Raw genomic sequence first — 25,118 nt, 5'->3', positions numbered from 1 at the left:
AAGGAGTCTTCATCCGTGATCGTCGGGTACAGTCGCCCCATATTGTCCATCCTACGAATCAATAACGTCGGTTAGCTCTAAATTGTCATCGGGACTACTAACACGAAAGCGGCGAAGGCCTATGCCACACTCTAAATAGATTGCATCGAGATTTAAAACGTCCCCTGTGACGACTCGTATATCCTCGAGAGAGCTCCGGATGACTGAGTCGCCCTGGGCCGGTGATTTGATCATAAGTCTGAGATCCTTTGTATCGTGCTCCGCAGGCCACCTTATTTTCAACCCGGTAATCAAAGTGCAACGGCGACTGCCCGCGCCAAGTATGAGGTCGAAGATAAGTATAGATCCAGGGTTTAGTGGTAGTGCGGCCTTAAAATCGGTTTGAGCGGTAAGACGCACGGGCTCTCCCAGCCCCGACATTAGTACGAAGCGGCCTCTTCTGTCCCAATCTAGATAACAGCTGCCGGCTGGTACGTACGACACGAAATAGGTTCCGGAGTTGAAAACTTTTTTCACATCGGTTATAGTGGCCTGGACCGACATCGGGGTCACCTTCACATCTATCAACCAATCGGGGTCGCAAGCTCTGGTAAGAACAAAACGGTCTTCAAGGCGGATTAATGAGAGTTTTTCTTCTTCAATCACCTCAGACGGCGACCTGCGCTCTTGCTCTGCAGAGGATGAGACATTTTCAAGGGAAGCAAACGTGGCAGGTTCTGCTTGCCCCCCCCCCCCCCACCTGTAATCTTTTTGCGGTTGTACTTGCCATTTTGAAACTGGAAGGCGTAGATTTTACCTTCCTGGCCTTGAAGTTCGAACTCCGACACATCTGCCAAGTCGCCTAAAGACAGGCACGCAGACCTGAGACCGGCTGCGTCCACCATACTCATTGTATTTCTAGGGTAGCACTGAGGTACCCTACATTAATATACTTGACGTCTTTGTCTAAAAGTGCCACGGTCAAGTGCGTTATATAGTCGGCGCGCAAGGTTTTGTACTGTGGGTTGGGAAATGAAACCGTCTTCCCGCAGTTAATCCCTTCACCAGTCACGGCGATGGCTTTAAGTAGTGTGGAACCGCCACTGAAATCTGAGGTTATTCTCACTTTTTCTGAGGTGCTCAGTTCATCTAAATGCACGAAGACTTCTTTGTGTGAGACCAAGTTAGATAGCTTTTCACCCTCCACAGCCCCCCCCTACGGGCGTCATCCCGTCGGAGAACCATAAAATGGGGGCAAGCTCTTGGAGTATTATGAAGGCATTTCTAGGGAGGGTAAGGACTAAGCAGCCCGTGGCTTCATTCAGTCCCAGAGAAACCCCATGCGGACGGAATATGTCCTTGTCCGGCATACAGACATTGTAGTAGCCCGTCGGCACTTCAACACGTTTGCCCTCAAGCAAGAAGCCCACTCCGGAGGGGATATTCACCCAGGCTGGGTAGAATGTTATCTCGCGAAGGGCGGTTTTAAGGCGGCCGTCGAGGTTGTTAAGGGCATGAGGCAGCGTGTGCTGTGCCCCATTTAGAATGTCAGTCAATGTGATGAACATTTTAGCCACGATGAACAGCGAGGCTTACAGGTTCAATAGAGAGGCCACTTACAAGGCCGGGGCATTTCATAGTATCCAAACCCACGCAGAGCAGCTCACGCGATTTGACATCTACATCGATGAAAAGAAGGCCTTTCCAGTCCAGTTCACAGATGTGTTGGCCAAGTACCGGCTGCCAAAGATAACCAGCAATGAAATTTTTTGGGCCTGGAACACCAATCCTATGCAATTCTGGCAGAACCAAGTGAACTTCGCGGTCTGGTGCGCAACCACGGGCTGTTGCGTCTCTGTAAAAGACCATCTTCTCGCCCCCGACCAACGAATAAGGGCCCTGTACACGTTCCATGTGGATTACCAAGTTAGGCGGGTCTTGGAAGAGATCCAGGCCACCCTGCCGCAAGACAGAGCGTGGGCGACATGAGAAAACCCCTACGACAAGAGGGCCTATGAGAGGATTTGTAGGGAGTTCCACGTAGATACGCACACAGACTGGAGGCGCAGGGGGGTGAATCACGGCCTCGGAGTGGCATATTACTATGTCACGAGAACGGGCTACAGCCCAATTGGCGATGGGACCTTCGATCCGAGCAGGATGTCGTTCTCTAGAAAGCCTACAGCGCTCCACGTCGACAACATCGAGCAGGACGCCGAGGAGGCTTGGGCGTCGTTCATTGTCGACAAATCCCAAGGATTCACGCAGCCGGGCGTAGAGCGCCTAAACGATCCGGACATACGTGTGGGCTGTTTTAGGCGCCCAAGCGCAAACAAGGGCGCGTATTCTAGGCACGGGCACAGCCTTCGACGCGCAAAAACAGTTTGCCGCGAACGTTGAAGACGCTATTTCCTCTCTGATCGACCTTCCATCTGCTATCAAACACTACCAGGACGTGCTACAGTATGCCGGGAGCGCTGTAGACTTTGTGTATGGCATAGGCCTATATATGGCCCCCAGCGACATGCTTCTGCAGATCGGCCATGTGGCGAATACAACAACAAAATCGTCGTGGCCACAGAGGACCAGAAGCTAGGCGCCAATGAGGGTGTGAACGCTAAAGTGCCGCCCGCTTTGCACAAGCGGGCACCTTCCCACGGGATCGTTGAGCCACAACAGTAGCCAGGACATGATGCTGCCAATAATACCCGGAATCGCAGCGGCAGCCTCCCAGCCAGCTTGCCAAGGGCGTGCGCCAGGGACTGGAGATGCTTTTTCACCCATTCTTTAAGACCACGCCCTTCGGATGGAGGTGGCGTTGGCTGGATGCCACCGCCGGACTCGCCAGTCAGCGCCAACTTTATCGCTAGCCCCAGTGTCGAGACCGCCATCCAAATTGCCGTGAGAATGGAGACCACGGTTATTCCCTGCTCCCGGAAGAGGGTGCGGACGCGCTCGGCCAGACTGGTATCCTTGTGTAGGATGCGATCGACAGTCTGCTTGATGCGGCGTATTGGCGTGCGCAGGGCTGCTTTGAGCCGGGCCACCCTCTCGTCCTCGAGATTCCTTATCCGGTCTGCGATCCGGCGCCGGGAGAATTCATCAGTGGCCTCCTCCAACTTCTGTTTTTGTTTTGCGATGTCCTTATCGAGACTTGACGCAAACGCCCTTCTTCGTCAATCATAAAACCCGGGTAATAGGGCTTGGGTTTGGTAAGGTTAGGATACTTCCTGGCCATGGCATCGTAATATTCATTCACGGTGAACACTAACAGCCTTTCATCTTGGGATTTGAGGTCCACCTCCAAGGGTTGTTGCTCGGGAACCACCCCGATCTGGACATCACCGCCTGCACGGAGAGTGTTCTGTTCGTCGTCGATGTTGTTGTCCTCTTGGGCGTCGTCGATCGCCTGGTCACCAATGTCAATGTCTGCCATAATCTTCGTATTGAACATTGCAAGGTATGCCTTCAATACAACAATGGATGCATACGAACGCAGGCTAAACCCCTTCAGAACACTCCGTAAGCCTCTCGGGGTACAAGGTGTACGGCAGTCCTTGGTCGTCACCCGAGTACGATCGACCAGAATCAACAACTCTTGGTCCGCTTCCCCAACCTCGGCGCAAATGACGTCATTGTGCCCAGTACCGTGCGCTTGGCCTTCTCGATCACGATCAATTCATCCGACCCAAACGCCACAATGGTCGGGAAGCTCGGACGCGCAGCAGTCAAGAAAACCACGATCAGAATCAGCGGGAATGAGGTTATGTCTATCGACGACTCTGATGTGTTTCATTGCTACGGCGACTTATGGCTGACCAAAAACGAACGGCAGAATGCGGCCTACCAAGGCATCGGCTGCGAAAACATGCTTAAACTTCGAGTCGGAGCGGAGGACGCAAGTGACGACGATGCTGGAGAAAATGCCATCGCTCGCGCCTTTGGCCACCGGTTCCACATGCATGGATACCGACGAGCTTATAATAGACGAGATTCTGGGCGCAGAGGAGGAGCCCGGCCGAAGCCAACAGCCCGGCCAAAGCCAACAGCCCGACCCCAGCCAACAAGATGATGCACGGCAGCTCAGGGATAGGCTGGCGGCACTTGCGGTGGGTGGGCAGGCCAAGCGATATCTGGGAAAAGGCGTAACAGCCGCTGAGATCGACGCTATGAGCGACGAAGACGTTGAAAGGCTGTACTCCAGGTACGAGGCTAAGCTCGGTGCCCGGATGGTTAACGGTCTCGGAGGTATGTTCTTGAGATCATATGTAAGGGCGGCCAGTTGGCTCCTACCAATCCCACCCGAGAATCGACCAATGCTCATGGCACAGCTCGCCACCGACCTATTTGTTGAACAGGCGCTTAGCAGTGCTAGTTGCTGGCTATACTACTGCTATGGTAAGTACTTCGTTATCGTTAACCATTGCGCTGACCACTGCTGAGCACTGCTCATCTGAACACCGCTGCTGTCCTAGAAATGAGCCGTATGATCCAGAGGAACATGAGTACAACGAATCCGGAAGGCCCGAAGGAAGCGGAGGGGGTGACAGCGAATTCTACGAATGACGGCCCTGCGAAGAATCCCCAAAAAGTCGCCGCGGGTCGAGCAGGTGCTGCAGCGAGAAAGGCCAAGGCTGAAAAGCTCAAGGACGAGCTTCGCAGGGCAAAGGCTGCTTTGCTTGGCGCAACTGATTCCACCAAGAAACAGCCGAAGGAACCGGATTCTACGAAGGAGGGGGGAGCCACAGATTTTGCGAAGGAACCGGATTCTACGAAGGCACACCAAATCACCCACTGGAGGGCGCCCCTGGCATTATTAGGCGTTGGCAGCCTTGCAGTGTTAGTGTTGCTACGCGTGTGGCGCAGCCGCTATACAGCACATGCACGAGGTGCAGATATTACGCCATAAAAAGATATGACGCCGCAAGAAAAGAATGTCCATTTGAATACACGTTGCGACCCTTTCTATATAGAGCAGCATGTCTACTCCACCCAGTGACGGAAAAGTGCTAGTCAACGCGGCCTACCACGCCGCTGTGGTCTCTCTCCTGGCTACTGGGTACGCTCGTCTCGGCCAGATGTTTTCGAAAGGAGCCCTCCCGAAGCTGGACTTAACACCCCGTGACGTCGGCATGGTCAATGCAGATGTAGACCTGGACATGTTTTCGAAGGACCTGCTAATTAAACAAGGGCTCCTTCCTCCCAATATAATTCAGTAGTAATGGCCTCCATCGCAATGATGATGGGCGGCGCCCTCGTAAACGCTTTGGCCTTCAGCGGGAGCTATATTTTTCGATGCTGAGGAGTTCCGGTGTCGACGAAGAGCGGAGGCGCTATGACCGCGCTGTAGAGCAGCTCCAAGCCGCCCAGGAAAAATGGGCCTGAAAGCGCACTGAGCGCTTGGACTGGATCAACGATGAACTCCGCCGCCAGGGCCACGCTGTCCAAACGTTCCGGGATGTCGACGCTGCAATCCGCGAGTATTCTAGGGTCACGGGCAAAACTCTTGCACGCGACGCGCTGCTGGGTACAGAGCCACAGCTCTCCGATTTCTATGTGCCTAGTGAAGATAAAAAACACCGCGAGATGACCTTCGTCATCCTGGGAATGTGGGTGGTTGGGGGTGTGAGTTACGGAATCCCAAAACTCACCAAGTAATCCGAACTGACTGTGCCGGACTCACCATCGAGCTCCTCGCCGTATGGCAGGCACGATCTTAGTAGTGAAGTGGTTCTGCGCACGCAAATACGACGCGACAATTAACATCTTTTTCGTCGCAAATCTGTTAGAGGGCTGCTAGAATACCTTGATGACATGGCTAGTAAGGTGTCTGCTTGCCTGGCAAATATCTACTACAGCCCTCGTGGGTACTGGAAGGGACGCACGGCCATCCAGAAACTTGCCACTGCGGCTAAAGTCTCCGAAGATGTGGTCCGGGCCTGGCTGGAAAAGCAGGCTATCTGGCAGATATACTTGCGTCGTCCCAGAAAAATACCGAGGCCTATGTTCGATGTTTCCACGCCGAATGACATCCACCAAGCCGATCTTCTATTTCTACCACATGATCGGCGAGGCAGGAAGCTGTATAAGTACGAGCTGACAGTTGTTGATGTCGCTTCTCGCTACAATGAGGCGGAACCTCTGGCTACTAAAGATTCCAAAGAAGTCGCTGATGCTCTCTCTCGCATTTACAAGCGGGGACCCCTTCGGTGGCCGAAGCTTCTCCAAGTTGACCCTGGACGCGAGTTTAAGGGTGTAGTGAGCCAACTGCTGGCCAAACACGATGTCACAGTCCGCCGAGGCCGCGTGGATATCCACCGAGACCAAGGCATAGTGGAGCGTTTCAACCGTACTCTGGCTGAGCGGCTCTTTGGACATCAGTACGCCCAGGAGATGCGCCTCCCCCCCCCCCGAACATCGGTCTACTGAATGGGTGGCTCGGCTGCCCTCTGTTGTGGCCGCTCTGAATAACGAGACAACGAGACTGATCGGTAAAAAGCCGAAAGACGCCATCACGGCACAAGAGGTGCCCCATAAGCCTTCCTCGACGGTTCCAGGTCGTCCCGTTGGACTTGATGAGCGGAAGATCCCTGAGGGTGTTGGTGTTCGCTATCGCTATCAGCCTGGAGAGCTGGAGGCCGGCCGCCGTCGCGCGACTGATCCTGTGTGGTCTCTAGAGATATATCGGCTGGGGCGCTCTGTCACAAAGCCTAATGTGCCCGTGCTGTAATATCTAGACGATACGTTGGATGGCCCGCGACGGGGATTCGTTCGTGAGGAGTTGCTTATAGTGCCTACCGATACTCAGCTTCCCCGGATGGGCTTCTACGGCGCTAGTAGTTCCTCGATGAGGATGTCCATTCCAGCCCATCCTGCGGGCGCCGCATCTCTATGGCCATAAGCCAAGGTGTGAACACCATCTTCGGCGATCCAGCGCTTACTATCGAAGGGGGACAGTGAGATCTTATTCAGGTGCTCTCCGTAGATATGGTGGCGCTCTGATCGCAGCACGTCCATACCGTGACGGAAGGTCTTTTTCTCGAAGAGGGCCTCTTTGTACTGCTTATGGCGGATGTGCTTTTCCACAACACCCTTTTTCTCGCCCTTGGCCTTCTTAATGTTGGCTCCGCCGGCCTCCAGAATGGAGTACATCTTGGGGCGCAGACCAATGTATTCGGCGATCGGCCGCCCCGCGCACTCGTCCTTCACTTTCCCCAAGACCTTCATATTTGCTACGTTGTGCAGGGGGTGGCCTTGTGAGTAATCTGAGGTGTCGTACAGGTTTGCATTCTCAGCCATATCCCTATAAACATCCTCAGTCTGAATCTCGAGTAGCAGACTATCCGTGTCAGTGTAGAGGAGCTGGCAGCGCTCTCCGTACTGGGCCTTCATGTGGTTGTAGTAGAAGTCGTACACCAGGTGCTTGGAGAGGTCTTCTGAATCGCTGCGAGGTCCCTCCACCTTACTTATGGCTTGCATCAGGAGGTGCCCGTCGTAGCCCCGTAGGTTGCATACGTTATGGGCCGCGCCTCTGCCTCGAAGTCGGCATATATGATGAACGGCGCTGGTAGCTGTTTGTGGTGGTTCTGGAAGGAGAACTTGCTTTCCCCCTCCTGGGGCATCTCCACCCTCACCGCCGTCTGGCCAATCTGTCGGCATTCCGGCTTATGCGCCTCGAGCAGGTCCTCCCTTTTGTAGCCGTGTAGGCAGCGCTCGCAGACGTGTCTGCGATTTGGCGCCTTACTTTCTTGGTATAGGAGCCGATTGAGGTCTTTTATCCACGTATAATGGAATTTGCCTGCCTTCTCAATCAGCAGCAGATTGAATCGGGGCTGCTTGCTGAGACGGTGCACGATCACACCCTTGTCCCACCCGAACATGTTGATGGCGAGATCGTTCTTTTCCTCCACTTTAGGGATCTGAGAGATGGGCGTGGGGGCATCGATCCCCCCAAAGTCAAGACCATCATTGGTGGGATACTTTGTTGGTCTCTGAGGGTCCCGGGCGGCTGGAAATAAGGCAGACCGGAGTGCCCATCGGAGGCAGTCGTCGTCTTTGTTCTTCACGTTGATGACTGCTTTCTTGTTACTCACAGCTGCAGGTAGGGGGATGTAGGACTCGCCTCTCAGCGGCTGATACCTTGCAATGTCAAGCCAGTGTTTGCCGCTATTTACAGCCCACCCTGACCCTCGCTGCGTCCATTTTTCTAGCGCCTCCTGGATGGTGGGGAAGACCTTATCTAGAGCCCCATCAATGTCACCCACCTCTAGGAGGGCCTCCTGTTTGCTGCGGAGTACTGGGCTGCTATACTCTTCACTGCCATCGGCGTGGGCCTTTCGCAGCTGAACCCTGAGGCCTAGTTGGAACTTAACCCCGTTGAGGATCTCTTCTTCTAGCTTCTGGCAAATAATGGCTCGAATTTCTTCTAAGAAGGCTACTGGGTCCGTCCAAGCGCCTTCGGGTACGCCCATCTGCCAGACCCGGGGGAGATTCCTTATGGCCCGGCCCGTGTTAGTGAATTCTAGTTTCTTTTCACCCTGTATTCCGCCTAGCAATTTATCCAACTCCTCGTTACTGAGGGGGTTCTTTACGTCTTGCTTCAACTCCTCGTTACTTCGGGAGTTCTTGATGTCTTGCAGCCGCTTCCACTCAACCACAGCGTTTTATGCCTGTCGAGGATCCCCCGCAATTCTTCCAAGGCATTGCGGGACCGTGGGTACTTGGGGCGCACACCTAGGAGCGTCTCAAACTCCTCCCGTAGTGCTCGCGCTTTTTGATGTTGCCTCATTGTACGCGCCGTATGCCTAGTGGCGATGCCTCACTAATATGAAATTATGATAGCCGCCAGCTGTTTGTACTGGCCGTTGTGCAATATCGTCGTATGCCTAGTGGTGTCTCTCTAATATGAAATTTCGATAGCCGCCAGCCGTTTGAACTCGTCCAAGAAAGCCTTGCGCCTCCGCTGCCTTTCACGCGTCTGGACATTATGATATCCACAGGTTCCGCAAAGCCGAAATTGGTTTTTAACGCCCCGACCACAGCGAATACATGGCTGGGTGCCAGGACCTTTCCGCAGACGGTATAGGTGGAAGCCGCGGTAGTCCCCCAGACAACTCTTACAACAGAGCTCCGTGGAGCCGATGAGAAGCCACCGGCAATTATTGAGACTCTTAGGCATGTTGTCTTGCTTCCCAGCCGTTTTATACCTGTCGAGGAACCCCTGCAATTCTTCCAAGGCAATGCGGGGACCGTGGGTACCTGGGCCGCACGGCTATGAGCGTCTCATCCTCCTCCCGTAGTGCTCGTGCTTCTTGGTGATTGGTCATTGTACGCACCGTTGTGCAATATCGCCGTATGCCTAGTTGCGATGTCTCTCTAATATGAAATTTCGATAGCCGCCAGACCCTCCGCTGGGGGGCTGGGGGCCTCTATTTGTTCTGGGGAGGGCCCCCAGGGGAGGGTGCGCCAGAACCTATAGTGTGTATACGCCTCGAGATGTGGCTGGGAGCCCCTATTTGCCGGGGGGAGGGTGTTCAGGGAATGGGGGTTGGGAGCCTCTATTTGTTATGGGGAGGGCCCCAAGGGGGAAGGGGGCGCCAGAACCTATACTCTGCATCTCTGCATACTACTCCTACCCTATGTCTTACACAGACTTGCGCTCTGAAAGCGGCGTACATGCTACCGTATCTCCTGGATTACATGTTGATAGCATGTTATTGCCTTTTGCAACATAATGCACCGAGTAAATAAGAAATATGACAACTGGACATCTATAAGTTTCTCATGTATGAAACACTTGTTACAGTTAATGACAGTTACACAACATATAAATGTCAAGTTTCATGAAACAATTTCAGTTAGTTTTTTCCACGAAACTGCAAGCGGGTAAATATGGAGAGTGAATGGCAAGACAGTAACGTAAGCGTTTACCAGCTTTTACTGCAAAACAAGATTGCTAGTTCAATCTGACATTCACTCATTGCTTCACTCAAACCATTTCTCGTCTAAGGCCTACAGGTCTACGATACCTCATTTAAACTTATTCTTTGAATTTTTGTTCAAAACCAGTCTGACGTTAAAACCCCAATCACTCACTCACTCACTCAAAACCAGTCTGTCGATGTAATGAGCAGGTCAGCGGATGACAGAGCCCTGGGAAACGGATACGCGATTACGTCTACGGCAGTTTAAAATAAGCCCAAACTCGCAAATCTGTACACGCTCCCGTGGGGACTTTACTGTGGTTTCCTTAAGCTCAGCTCTGGATGGTGACATGTTCCTGAATAGGACGCAGAAGGGGGAAATGTACGAGTTTGCTATAGGGAAATTACTGAACTATCGGCACGGGGACCTAGCAGACAACTCTCAGCCTATACAGACTACATAGGCCTATACTGAGTTTGCATGGTGCAGTAGAGAACATTAGGTGGAGCAGACGATAAACTCGGCCCAGATATGAACACGCCTGGGATAAAATAAAAGCATACCAGTACCTTCGTTGCTGTATCTCATAGGTCGTGATAAAGCGGAGAAAACAAGCCAAGGTACCGGTACACGTATATGTAGTGTACGTCACATCCTTACTCTTCACCTCAGTATGATAGGCCTAATATTGCGGTATAGTATCCGTGACAGGTCTAGTACACAGAACTCATCCAGTGTGCCTGTTGTGCGGGAAGCATCCACGGGTATGTGGAGAAGTAGTGGCAGTCTGTAGGTGACACATTTCAACATAGAGGAAAAACTCTGTGACAGATCTGCTCGTAGTCTCCTCAGGTACGTGTAGCCATGTCGACCGAGTTGGAAGCACAAACACAGGTACCGCTAGTTACTGCGCATAAAACTCTCATCTCTCACCGAATCATATATTGTATATATTGTACAACTTTATTGAACAAAAGCGCAAGTAACGCATGGCGCGGTTGGAGATATGTACAATGCAAACTGAATAATCGATGTGTACGTAAATGTGGATGCTGAATCAATTTCATGACCAAGTATTAAAAACGAGCTGCATGTAATCATCACAAAAGGCTACCTTGACATTTGAATATATAAATACTTCTTACAGATTACCTTTCAAACTCTTCCTCTCTTTCCAGATACTCTAGAAATCATCAGAGAACGCCATAAAAAGGCGCTAAGAACTGTACTATCAGATTCGACTTGTCATGCTCCATGCTTGAGCCTGCATGGGACTGCTAGTGCACAGTTTGAAAACATTTGAAATAATAAACGATATCTCAACTGTTATGTTATGTTGTTATGACGCAGTCGGCCACGGTATTTGATGAATAATTTTACAAATTAGTGCATTTTACCACATCCATTTGAGAAACGCTAATATCGTTCTTGCATAAATCTCCTTAGTATGCATTACTTCATTGTGGGCTTTTTACATCCAGAGATTTTGCATTCCATGAAGTGCACGGTATAGTCAATATCAATTTACCTTAAAATACCGAAAAAATGTAGTTGTCCTTATACAGAATGCAGTACCTCAGTTCGCACACACGGACAGTTGTTAGGTCTCCGGAGTCTGTCTCCTCTTTAAGCCTCTTTCTCTTGCACTTGGCGGGTTTGTTCAACGCGCGTGAAACGTCGGTGACTCCGGTTGAGTCCGCAAGAACCGGCAACTCGGGTGTTCTCATGAAGCTGCAACCGACCGTGAAAGTTAACACTTTTCATCTTCACCCCAGCCGACCGGCGAGGGGTAAAATATCGCCGGTGTCGACCGCATCAACACCGGTACTAGATGTAACTTTAAAGCAAAGTATTCAGTTGTACTTAGCTCAAAAATAATTGCGTAACAGTATATAAAATCTGCGCTGAGTCCAGCTCATGCTGGCTTCCTCTCCGGCCGTACGTGGGAAGGTCTGCTAGCAACCTGTGGATGGTCGTGAGTTTCCCCCGGGCTCTGCTCGGTTTCCACCCACCACAATGCTGACCGCCGTTGTACGAGTGAAATATTCTTGAGTGCGGCGTTAAACACCAATCAAATAAATAAATAAATATAAAATCTGTTCCTCTTATACTTTGACTACGGAGAAGAATAACTCTAGAAGAAGAGAATAACAAGCGGATTCATGGTTATAAATACACCAGAAAGTGGAGTTCGTTAATAACCTTGAGGGGGCCCAAATCGGTTAGATGTGCCACACCGAAACGCGCCATCAAGCTGTAAACCATGTGAAGCATACATCGTAAGAGCAGCTAGTCTAAATAACCATGGTTAAAAATCACAGAGATTAGACTCGGTTATCAATAAGACCGTTTGGGTTCCACACCTTCCTGAATTTAAAAAAAAAAATGGACTTTTAAAAAGTTTTATACGTATTATAGGGATAGACGACATTTTTGTTGACGGGATCTTCATAATATTGGTTCATATTATGTAGCTCGGTCAATCCAACAACTAATATCCACTCAAAGCATGAACAATGGAAAATTGCCGTCATGTTATTGTGCTTTACATGCAGATGTATGCAAACTTGAGCTCAATCCATGCAAAGCTTTTTGAAATACCACCCTTAACATTTACCGTACCTTAACATTGTTGAATTGTTATTCGCCAGCTCGGAGGCTCGAGGTATAATATAAGCATAAGACAGAACACACATAACGGGTTTTGGGTTCAACCTGAACATTTAATACATACTGTATTTGTGTATTTGAAATACTTGTCACTGTATAAACATTACAAGTGAGACAACCAGTATCTTTAGCAAACACAGGGGTCTACATAAATATCACAAGAGCCTACAGTTTTTCTTGGAATGATTTTGATCAACTACATAAGAGCTTGGAAAATTGAAAATAATACTATGAAGAATAAGTTTTAAAGATTCACACAAATAGGTGTATATTTACAAAGTACCTAAGGCAGATAAAGCAATATAGCCTACTAAGACAACTTTAAATGTAAAGGCAAGAATAAAAACTACATGTAATTTAAACATAAATACATGTATATGTATGCATGTGCCTGTACAATTATATCAGGATCATCTTGCATCAACATGGTATAAACTTCTAGGGCAAACATTAATATGTTGTAATATATTTATATGTCTAAATAAACGTAACGTGTGTCTGGTTTAGCTGTTGAACATTTGATAGTTATACCCTTATTTTCTCTACAGTAATTCTGATATTGGTTATATCTTGGATCTAAAAAAGTAAATACTGCATCATTAGTTATGATATAATCATGGTAAAGAAGAACAAAATCTTGGGTATTGTATTTGTTCAACAGAATATGTACATATTCGTGTTGCTCACATGGTAAATTTGTAAAGAGTTCAAAATAGGGCTATCTTGCAAAATATGTTCATACAAGTAGTTCTAGAATACCACTAATTTACACATCAGGCAAAAAGGAAAATAAAAAAAAAATAACTATCAAGGAAATAAAATTGAAAAAAAAAAACAAATAACAATGTGACTGACTGGAAACATTAATCTGCACAAAATCCTGATAAACTGTAATATTGTTTTCAACATAATTTCATACATGGATAACCAAGCCAATGACAGGCTAAGAGCTACCAATGATCACATTCTTATACTCAAATGAACTAAGGTAAACAATGACTTGTATCTGCATAATGTTTTATGGAAAGGTATCTCAGTACAAGTGCATTTAAATATCACATGTATATATTTTGTATTTGCAAACTTTATATAGTGAGCTGAAAACTTGTGTTCACAATGTGTTATTTTAAGGTCACTGGATATGTACATAGACAAAGGTACATTTTGTAACATGTCTGTCATTTGAGAATTTGAACTGTGATCACTGTGTATCACTGTGATGAGCACTGTACAATTGTTATCTAAATATGTGTGCAAGCCTGCAGACCTGAGCAAATTTCAATTCTGTTATCTTTTAAAAAATTGCACTGCCTCCAATCTCAGAATTCTAGTGAAATCAACACTTATGATTGGTTACATCAAGCAGAAAAAACAACAAGATGAGCATCAGAGAATTTTAGTGCCTTGTCAACAAAGAATTCTTAATTATCTATACTGTCAGAATATTTATTTATTTATTTACTTGACTGGTGTTTTACACCATCTTTGAGAGTATTTCACTTATACCACGACAGCCAGCATTATGGTGGGAGGAAACTGGGCAGAGCCGGAGGGCATGGGGGAGGAAACCACAACCATCTGCAGGTTGCTGACAAACCTTCCCACCTACAGCTTGAGAGGAAGCCAGCCTAAGAGAATTAATTCTACTAATGACAAAGATAATTAACAAATCATACAAATGGCACCGTACAGTTACGGCGACATTTTCACACCTGATTTTTTTACTACAAGAAATTCACCAGATAACTGTAATATGATGACCTTGTCTATCTCATAATCAGACACCCGTATACTGGATAGTTTATCTACAACAAGGCTAACACTAAACCAGAAACATGAAGTAAACTTGTACTCCACTTGTATGATTGTTGTTTTGCATTAAAAAATACACATGAATAAAATCTTTTGGGATAAAAAAAAAAAACCCTGCTTACAAGAGTGTTCAAAAAGAGTGAAATGTAATAAGCACAAACATCCAAATAAAACCTTTTCTTATTTATTTTTACATAAAATATTCAACCACTCAAACTGCTAATACTGTTAGTCCACCTGTTGAAATCCTCGTTAATCCAACTAATCCACATGTTCCAGTTTGCATTAAAGTTGTTTCTTAAAGATTGCAATCTTGCAGCACCTTATATTGAAAGACTGTCAACTTTACGACAACCCAGTGTAAAAAAAACTTGGGTATGTGTGCTTCAGTACAAAATACTGCTGAGATTAATTGCATGGAAAAAAACATGTGGAAAATACAGATCTCCATTCACGATAACAGTAAGCCTGGCCTACAGCTTACAAGGATAGCAAAATTACCTTTATGTTTTCAACAAGTAAATGTTTACAGTACATACATGTAAGTCAGCCGCTTTATTTACAAAAATATTCCATTTCATTCAGTTACATACAGCCAGACCTTCTTCTGAAAATCTCACATGATAAGTGATATGCCATTTTTTTAAATGTAGAATAAAAATACAAACTACTATAGAGTACAAAATGTATAGGACACTCAGAGCTAGGGGATTATAAAACATCACAAATATCACCACTTACAAAATATAACACATTTGTCCAGCCTCCGTAAAAAATGTGACAAAATATATTCTTTTCTTAACTTTGGGTTTTTAAAAGTGAGACAGACAAAACACTTTTAAGCCGATATTTTCAAATTAGATCTACAAGCTCCTGACATTCATGCAGATATGATCTGTCCAGGCTGATAGCTACTGCTGTTTAACCTCTGACCTCATTAAGGTTGAACACCTAGCATCCCATTGGTCCACTGCATCACATGATCTCCACATTGATTCCTTCATCATCTGTAATCAAAAGATAATGCACTCAGATGGACAGTGAAAAATAATGACAAACAGTATCTGGTTTTCACAATCACAAATGAAAGACATTCATTAAGAGTCTTGATTTCTTCCTCGTGACTAGTTTTTAGAACAATAACGTGGATGCGTGTAACATTTTATTCCACGGTTTTCGTGTCATGAACTCCCGTCAGCATGCTGTCTAATGAAAACAAGTTAACAATATATTTTTTCTCAGGCAATATGAAACCCCATATTACGAACTAACCAAAATAGTCATAATACCAATTACAGGTTGAGGCAATTATGTGTGTTTTACACTGATAAACAAATTCATGTTGGTGAACTTGAATGACTTCACAAGAATATAAGCATGGGCATTTTCTCATATTAAAAATATTCAGTGCTAGACAAAAATAATAATCAAATCCTAGATGCCTGGGGTACTGATTTCATCACTCTTTTCTCAATAATATGGAACAAATCCACAAATATAATTTTTGTAGCCCACCATTTATATTTCTGTCTGTTGAGAATACATCTCATTTTGATATCATTAATACAGGCACATATAAAAGCAATGTTGAAAGACGGAAGTCATTTGAATGAGATAGTTTTTCTGACACAGATTCTAATTGTAAAGATATATGTAGATGATAAATGATGTGGCCCAGGTGCCATTCGGTCTTGAGTACAGAGGTGTGGGCTGTCATCAGCCACCATACCTTCACACCACCTGTGTCCACCATGTAGCCTAGATACATACATTTATCATTATTGACACCAAAGAACAGATCCACAATAACAGAAGAATAATGGGTTTAAAACAATATCGTAATTCGTCTAGTTGGGTTAATACAGGCTGAGATGTTAGCAAAGGGGACTCGCTCATCTCGGGCTTTAAAGAACTGGAATAATTTATACATCCAGTATTTATACATGCATACAATTGCTGCTTTACACGGCAATCAAGAATATTTCCTGTGTACAGCTACAGTAGGGCAGGTTTATAGGTGAAGGAAAGCAAGGGAAGCCCGTGGGGAAACCATTTCACCTGGCCAGACACCTGACACATCCCCTGACATCAAGCCATAACCCAACCAACCGGACCGCACACAAACCAGAAGACTCATTGGTCAATGGTTAGCAAACTTCCTTCAGGTCTGGGTAAACCAGCCCCCTGCTGCATGTATACAGCATGTACATATACAACAAATGAACACACAAGTGAATGTGTATACACTGAAATGGTACAAAGAAAGGTGGCACACTGTAGCAAGGTGCAGGTGGGAAAGATTAAGGACGCATCTAGCTTTGCCTGCCATTTAATATATGATCTTTTAAATTTGTAAACATTCACCGATGAATCTGGTGCAGAATTTATATTTAAATTATATTGTACTTTATTCTTTTTATGAATGTACGCTTCAATTTTGACAGAATTAGGACAGGACAGGTGAGGCGCACTGAAGACATGAGGGTATCATAGCTGTGCAAGCAACTTCAGACAGGAGAGAGGAAAATGTTGGGAAACATTTGTTACACAATACTTTATACCAACACGTATAAGTCTTATACCCTAACAAAGAAAAGTGAAGAATATGGGACATGGGCTCTCAACCCAGCATAATATGAACAAATTTTCACCAACCTACTGTGAGACAGGTATAAAATGTTACATTAGTTCAGGGCTCGAAATCGGGGCCTGCGAATGGTGAAAAAGCAGGCCGAAAATTTGCCATAACAGGCCAAAACCGGCCTGACAAAAATAAAAATTAAATAAAATCGCAGGTCAAGCATCAGATGTCAATGTATGGACAACTCTAAGTTCTACTTTCTAACACATGGCAGCATGATAAAGATACAACGAATTTATTATTCATCGAAAATGTAGGAAACACCGTTTGCGGCCATTGCAAACCACAGAGAGATGTTACAACAAATAACTCTGTGCTGAAAGCTACGTAAAAACAAAATTATCTCTTTTCTCTTGTGTGTGCATGTACTTTGGTTTTTGCCTCAACTAAAAGCGAAACCAATGTTGACTCCTTGTTTGGATTGAAGATAAAAGAATCCTTTCAATAACTAGTACACATTTAAATCCATTTTGGACTAGTTTTATGCATAAAGTCTGAAAAGGTGTTAACATTTCCCTCTTCAAAGTCTGGACTGAATCTAACGCCATGGTCAGAAAACATGGATAATGAGATACCAGCACAGACGATAAACGATAGCTTCAAACTGTGACTGAAACCTCTGGAGTTAACTTTCCTCATTCGACTGACTGGGCAAATTGTTCTTTCTATCTTTAATCCATAATGACTGATGAAACCATCGCTAAACTTGTCATTTAGGGGGCCCTGTTAGGATGATTTTCATGTCTTTTGGCGCGCAGTTCCGAAATTTTAGTAGACCCAACTCACCATGACTCGCAAAAAATTATTTAGATGCCCGAGAAGGAAATATTTTCTGTAGATTGCAACAACATTTTGACTTGGGATTTGACTGATACTTGCAGAAGTGGTAATAATGGTCCCCTTCTCTGCTGCTTTAGACTGAATTCAAAAGCCCACTTTGTTACGCACGGACTGGATTTTGGACTTCAATGATTAACCGTCGAGGCAGGCAAATCATAGAAAGTTGTTCAAAATAGACCTCAACGTTTAATTTAAATGAACTGCTAAATTGGCCGGCCATGTTTAAAAATTGCAGGTCATCTGCTTTTGTGCCTGCTAAAACTTTATGACTGAAAAAAAGTTGCAGGCCACATGAGATTTTCTAATTCGAGCCCTGTAGACCCAGCCATCACGTTACATAGGAGTCCCGAAAATTTGTAAAATATTATATATGTATATATGCTGATGGTATGGGCAGGGAAGAACAAGACTATTATGGTCAGTGTGTCGGGGACAGATTGGAGAAAACTGAAAACAAACCTGTGTTCACACAGTCAACTGTGAAAAAAAGACCAAAGAAAGAAAACCAAGGTGAGAAATATGGGTGCAATGAAGTCAACCATAGTATATGGACATAAATGATACAATATACATGTATGTATCACACATGTTGAAGTCACAGACAGTGACTCATGAATACATATATCACATCTACAGGGGATATACACAGTGACTCTAACATCCAGTGTGACATGTACATACATGTATCACATCTACAGGGGACATACACAGTGACTCTAAAATCCAGTGTAACATGTACATACATGTATCACATCTACAGGGGACATACACAGTGACTCTAACATCCAGTGTGACATATGTACATACATGTATCACATCTACAGGGAACACTGACAGTGACTCTAAAATCCAGTGTGACATGTACATACATGTATCACATCTGCAGGGGACATTGACAGTGACTCTAACATCCAGTGTGACATGTACATACATGTATCACATCTGCAGGGGACATACACAGTGACTCTGACATCCAGTGTGACATATGTACATACATGTATCACATCTGCAGGGGACATTGACAGTGACTCTAAAATCTAGTGTGACATGTACATACATGTATCACATCTGCAGGGGACATACACAGTGACTCTAACATCCAGTGTGGCATATGTACATACATGTATCACATCTGCAGTAGACACAGTGTGGATTGTGGTGGCAGTTAATGATTGCGGTGTGTCCAGTGCGTTGGGTGGTGAACAGACGAAAGGGGAACCATAAGCAATTTTATTTAAAAACAAAAAGATTTGGGATGCATTTCACGACTTTATGTACAGACACCTAACCATTCCTCTCTGTGTCTCCTGCTGCACAGAAGCAAATATGGTATACACGGGGGTTCATAGTGCAACACAAAGGGGGGAAACAAGGGGGAAAACTTCTGATATCTACAAAGACAACAACTGGAGGAGAAATGTTCTACCTTCCACTTCTGGGGGACACAGAGGCAGAGTGTCTTTCTTGACTGCATGGAAAATGAATCATGCATTGAGAGTAGAGAGACAGCTGACAGATGAGTGTTCGAATGACAGACTGTTTCATAGTTCAGAGCTGACATATATTGTACATGTGTCACATCATAATTACTGAAGAAACTAGCAAGCTAATTCAGATAAACTGTCAGATAAGCCATGCCCAGTATCGGAGCAATTAGTATTACATGAGCTTACTTTTGGCTTTGCAAAACTTTCTGGTACATTCTGCACCATAGATTGATTTATAATGTACATGTAAGTATTGTCATAGCCAATCGATGCAGATCATGCACAATATATTCATTCTTATAGAAATATTAAAGACTGTAGTTATAAAATAAATAAACCAGTAACACAAGTGTTTAATAACATTTGACAGCTCCTGGGATATTGGTTAACTGATTGGTGTTTACTGTTTCATACATCAAAAAGGGATGATGTAAAAGTATGCAGACATAACAGTATTTCTTAAAAAGTATTAAAAGGGAACCTGTTTTAAATAATTTTAGCAAAAATATTAAACATTTTCTGCTTTTTGTCAGATCATTCCAAACTGGGACAGAAGTAATCCATAGCTTATCTTACAGCATCTCTTTATTACTAAGATCCAGATAGGGAGTTTTGAGATGGAACTCTTTTTTGTCACAAGGTAAAAAATGGTCTACTATATCATGTGACTAAAAATGTTAGGCAACTTTTGTTGATGCTAATTTATAGACAGCCTGTTTCATTGTGTTTGGAAGGTATCAGTGACACCTCTTTTCTTCAGCAATTTTGTACGTTCACAAACATTCAGCTCTCCAGTTTTCTCCATTATAAGTCTATTCTTAATAGTTTTTTTTTTCAGACATTCATGTTACAGTATGTTTAGTCAAAAATAGAATTTCTGTCAGGTTCCATGGTACAATAAGAATATTTTTACCATGTATAATAAGAGAGTTCAAACACGAAACTACTGGAGGACACAAGTACTCAACTACAAGTACTGAATACAGATCAAACAACAACAAATAAGATCAAACAATGTTGTAAACAATGTTTCACAGCAAATGCCCAAAGTATGTAAAATGTTACTCAAAACTTCACCCATGTAAGTTTCAGGTTTTTTGATGCCTTAGTATTCACCACCCTGCACTGTGTATGTAACAGATCTCCCAATGAAACAGGATTTAAGGTTTCACATGTGCATCAAATTGATTATTACAATGATACGAGCCTGGTTGAGAACTACAAACTGACACACCCACCAAGATGCTTCAAAATTGCATTCGCAAGAACGAGTCAAAGTTCCCCATGCATAAACAGTATTTCTGCTGACTCTCAAGCTAATGTGAAAACACACATTTTACATAATCTGTCCTACTTGTCGTTTTTGGTTGTGGCCATGGGTCAGTTACCTGTGTTATCTATGTTTTGTGAAATGGGTCTAGCAAGTGAAAGTTATCAGTGAGCTATACCTTCAAATCCCACATTATCGTGAGCTTGGTTGCAATAGACTGGTTCCTCTTCATAGCCCTGTAGAACACTCAGCAGGCATTGGTGAATGCAGATGTATTGTTGCTGCAAAATGTAACAGTAACAAAATGTTGTATTGAAACAGACTTAATATTACACGATGCACTACACGAATATTTCAGGTATATATTGGCATTTTACATATCAACTGTCAGTTAATTTCGTACGTTGTTGGAGACCCACCAATAAATCCAGACATAGAATCTTACTGAATACTGAATGTCGACGATGTAATTTTGGTAATATAATGCTGTCAATCCAAATATGAAAGTAGGTCAAAGGTTTGGAAAATGTTGTTTGACAATGTTCGCTTTCAAAACCCTTTATACTCGACCAGAGACAAACTAATTTAGCAAATTGTATAAGAATTCATGGATCAGTTCTCAAGATAATTTGGAAACAGACAGAAGGGAGAGTAAAAGACTATGACACCACCCTTTGGTCAAGGTTGACCAAGGTTAACAAAATACAGTTACCCAATAAAATTAAAAAACAAATCCATGCTGTTGTTGTTTATTGACCTACAGAACATCAAGACTTGACCTTTTTTCAATGACTCTACAAGATTAAAATAAAACGAGTGTATGTTTATGCTGTGATCCTTAATTTTTTTTCACTAGTAACTGAAGGTTTGAGTGCAGGTTGTGATTGTGTGTACCTCGGTTTGAACCATCCAGACACGCTGACACCTCATCTCATAGACAATGCCATACGGGTCCACCCAATCATTGTGCTGGATATGTTGTAACAGACGGTCAAGTGCAATAAATGTACCCGATCTTCCCACGCCAGCGCTGAAAGGGAACACATGAGGGATTAGAAACACATATTACATTACAAAACACACCCATATCACATTACAAAACATACTATCACATTACAAAACACACCCATATCACATTACAAAACACACCCATATCACATTACAAAATACGCCCATATCACATTACAAAACCTGGATATTGCACCTCTTATTCAACATACTTTTAAACTTTGACTTAATAATTATACAAACAGACCGGAAACAGATAGAAAGAACTGGACAATTTCTTGTTCTCAATAATGTATTGTTTCAAATATTTATCTGGTATCACTGTGCCTCTTTATTGATATAAACCAATTTTTCCAAAGATTCCAGTATATGTCGGAATTGACCAAATTACACATCATTAATAGTTCCCGCTGTCTCAGATTTACTCATTTCATCGGTGATTTAATTCTGTACTCAAGAACTTTTTACTCATTTGATGGCGCACAGGAGGAAATGGGTCTGCCCAGAATAAACCACCGACTTTTGCCTGAAAACCCTCCTGACCTACAGATCTAGCTGAATGGCAAAAGCACTTCCACTGCCTGCAGTGAGCCAGCACTTTCACTGCCTGCAGTGAGCCAGCACTTCCAGTGCCTGCAGTGAGCCAGCACTTTCACTGCCTGCAGTGAGCCAACACTTTTACTACCTACAGTGAGCCAGCACTCTCACTGCCTGCAGTGAGCCAGCACTTTCACTGTCTGCAGTGAGCTAGCATTTCCACTGCCTACAGCGAGCTAACACCTTTACTGCCTGCAGTGAGCCACCACTGTCACTACCTGCAGTGAGCCAGCACTTCCACTGCCTGCAGTGAGCCAGCACTTTCACTGTCTGCAGCAAGCTAGCATTTCCACTGCCTACAGCGAGCCAACACCTTTACTGCCTGCAGCGAGCCACCACTGTCACTACCTGCAGTGAGCCACCACTGTCACTACCTGCAGTGAGCCAGCACTTCCACTGCCTTCAGTGAGCCAGCACTTTCACTGTCTGCAGCAAGCCAGCACTTTCACTGCCTGCAGCGAGCCAGCACTTCCACTGCCCAAGTCCACAAGGGCGTCTGTGGCAGGTGAGTATCTTGCTTACCTGCAGTGTACAATCTGTGGACCTCCTTCAGGGATCATCTTCTCTCTCACTGTAGTCACAAACTTCACCAGCGACAGTGGCCTATCGGGCACACCAAAGTCTGGCCAGGCCGTGTAGTGAAAGTGACGCACTTTCCTAGAGTTGTCTCCCTTAAACCACAAGACATATGCCCATATATTAACTTCATTAAAATAATTAACTGCATACACAAGCACTGCAGGAGATGACCATTAATAAACTAGAATATATCTGCCTACATAGGCATTTATGATGATCTTGAATGCACTGTTTGCCCACTGACACAGGCCCTAACATGATGGCACACAATAACCTTTCCTAAACTGCGCCTCATGTTTGCTGATCAATTAACACTGGGATACTACACAGGCCTTGTCGACATTATAAATGCATGCATGTTGTTGTTACCCACTGGATAACACCAGGGATTTATTTATTTATTTATTTATTTGATTGATGTTTTACGCTGTACTCAAGAATATTTCACTTATTCGATGGCGGCCAGCATTATGGTGGGTGTAAATACCTCACCCATCTGTGAATACCTTATCCATACTATCAAAGGACCATCTAAAAATCTTGGTTCATTGATGGATCTCAGCTGAAAATGTGCAAATGTGTTCTTACCAGCGAAACTCTGAATTCTGTAATCGTCCAATCTGGGAACTTGGTTTCATTCAATATAGCCACCTGGAGATCTCCATAAAACATGTTTTCAGAGTTCTGAGGCCAGTAGTGATCGCATTTCTCCTGGAATAAATACACATGGAATACATACAAACGTACTCAGGCCAGTAGTGATCACATTTCTCCTGGAATACATACACACATAATACATATACACATAATGGGGCCAGCACTGATCACATTTCTCCTGGAATAAATACACATGGAATACATTCATACGTACTGAGACCAGTACTGATCATATTTCTCCTGGAATACATACACACATAATACATATACACATACTGGGGCCAGCATTGATCACATTTCTCCTGGAATAAATACACATGGAATACATACATACGTACTGAGACCAGTACTGATCACATTTCTCCTGGAATACATACACACATAACACATATACACATACTGGGGCCAGCATTGATCACATTTCTCCTGGAATAAATACACATGGAATACATACATACGTACTGAGACCAGTACTGATCACATTTCTCCTGGAATACATACACACATAATACATATAATCCTGCACATGGCAATCTGAATCATAGTTAATCTAAATATGTAAACAGTATAACATGTCCAGCTTCATTTCTGCTGGTACATCTGGTATTACTAAAACTATTGCTGACTTCTGAGCAAGCTTCATGTTAAAACAAAATTTGGCCAAGTGGAAGTGCATTAAAGTTGTAAATATTTCTTGAGCAGGTATTTCTGTTGTAAGTATTTCTACAATGATATATCCCCATCAGATAAGCCAAGTTTGTCATTTTACTCTCTCATAGTTAACAAAGTATATATGTACATGTATCATATCCTCTGTCTGGGATACTACAAACTCACCCTTCCTTTTTCCACACACCGGGTTAACATAATGATGTTTCTAGTATTCTGTTCCCATAGCAACCTCCAGAAGTCATCCCTGGTGGAGTGCAGAGGGCCTTGGGTAACTATGTACTCTCGTCTGGAATTGTAACCCTGGCAACAAGAAAGAACTCAATGTAGTCAGTTAGGCTACCCCTCCAAACAAAATCCCCTTATCTTGTGCTGTCGTGTACTCAATGGTTATGAACTCTTCTTCTTCTCCTCTCCTGGATCACACTAGGTTATGATCTGGCAACCTGCGGATTGTCATGGGTGTGAACTGTCCCCCAGGCTTTTCTTGGTTTTCTCAAATCATGATGATAGTCACTGTCGAATAAGTGAAATATTCTTCAGTACGGTGTAAAAAAGAACCATGCCCACCTGCCCTACACTCCCTACGCACACAGCCCAGTTCTGTCTGCGTACTCACCGGCATGTAGTTAGCGTTGATGTAATCCGATCCCTCTTCGTCGTCAGTCGGAAGTAGTTTTACTCGGGAATGATCATATGGGAGGATGTTCGTGAAGCGATTCTTGGCTCGATTCTGTGGAAGTTCTGCTGCGTTACAGGACTGGTCGCGCCCAACATCCCGCAATTCCTGGGGAACATAAACATAAGTACACATGACACACTGATGTAAGACACTGTCTCTTTCACTTCACATCTTGATTTCAGTGCACAGATGTAGGGCATTGTCTCTTCCACTTCACATCTTGATTTCAGTGCTCAGATGTAGGACACTGTCTCTTCCACTTCACATCTTGATTTCAGTGCCCAGACGTGGGACATTGTCTCT

General features: G+C 44.6%; 1 protein-coding gene across 2 annotated transcripts in view; it reads right to left on the bottom strand.

The window, feature by feature from the left end:
• Nucleotides 1-12,600: 12,600 nt before the first annotated feature.
• Nucleotides 12,601-25,118, bottom strand: part of LOC135474348 (tyrosine-protein phosphatase 10D-like) — a 46,968-nt gene continuing 34,450 nt past the window's right edge. Inside the window, exons 16-23 of one of the 2 annotated variants that reach the window (XM_064754173.1) lie at nt 24,753-24,920; nt 24,302-24,436; nt 23,396-23,518; nt 22,751-22,899; nt 21,518-21,653; nt 20,802-20,904; nt 18,326-18,343; nt 12,601-15,392 (exon numbers count right to left, since the gene is read on the bottom strand). In XM_064754173.1, coding sequence (XP_064610243.1) covers nt 15,361-15,392; nt 18,326-18,343; nt 20,802-20,904; nt 21,518-21,653; nt 22,751-22,899; nt 23,396-23,518; nt 24,302-24,436; nt 24,753-24,920 — 864 coding nt within the window. In that variant the 3' untranslated portion in view covers nt 12,601-15,360. The remainder of the gene's footprint in view (nt 15,393-18,325; nt 18,344-20,801; nt 20,905-21,517; nt 21,654-22,750; nt 22,900-23,395; nt 23,519-24,301; nt 24,437-24,752; nt 24,921-25,118) is intronic. The other variant, XM_064754174.1, reaches the window with a different exon arrangement.

The sequence above is a fragment of the Liolophura sinensis genome, chromosome 1, assembly GCF_032854445.1.
Source record: "Liolophura sinensis isolate JHLJ2023 chromosome 1, CUHK_Ljap_v2, whole genome shotgun sequence".
Lineage (NCBI taxonomy): Eukaryota > Metazoa > Mollusca > Polyplacophora > Chitonida > Chitonidae > Liolophura > Liolophura sinensis.
Note: the sequence above shows the minus strand (reverse complement) of the source record. Positions and strands in the feature narration are given on the sequence as shown.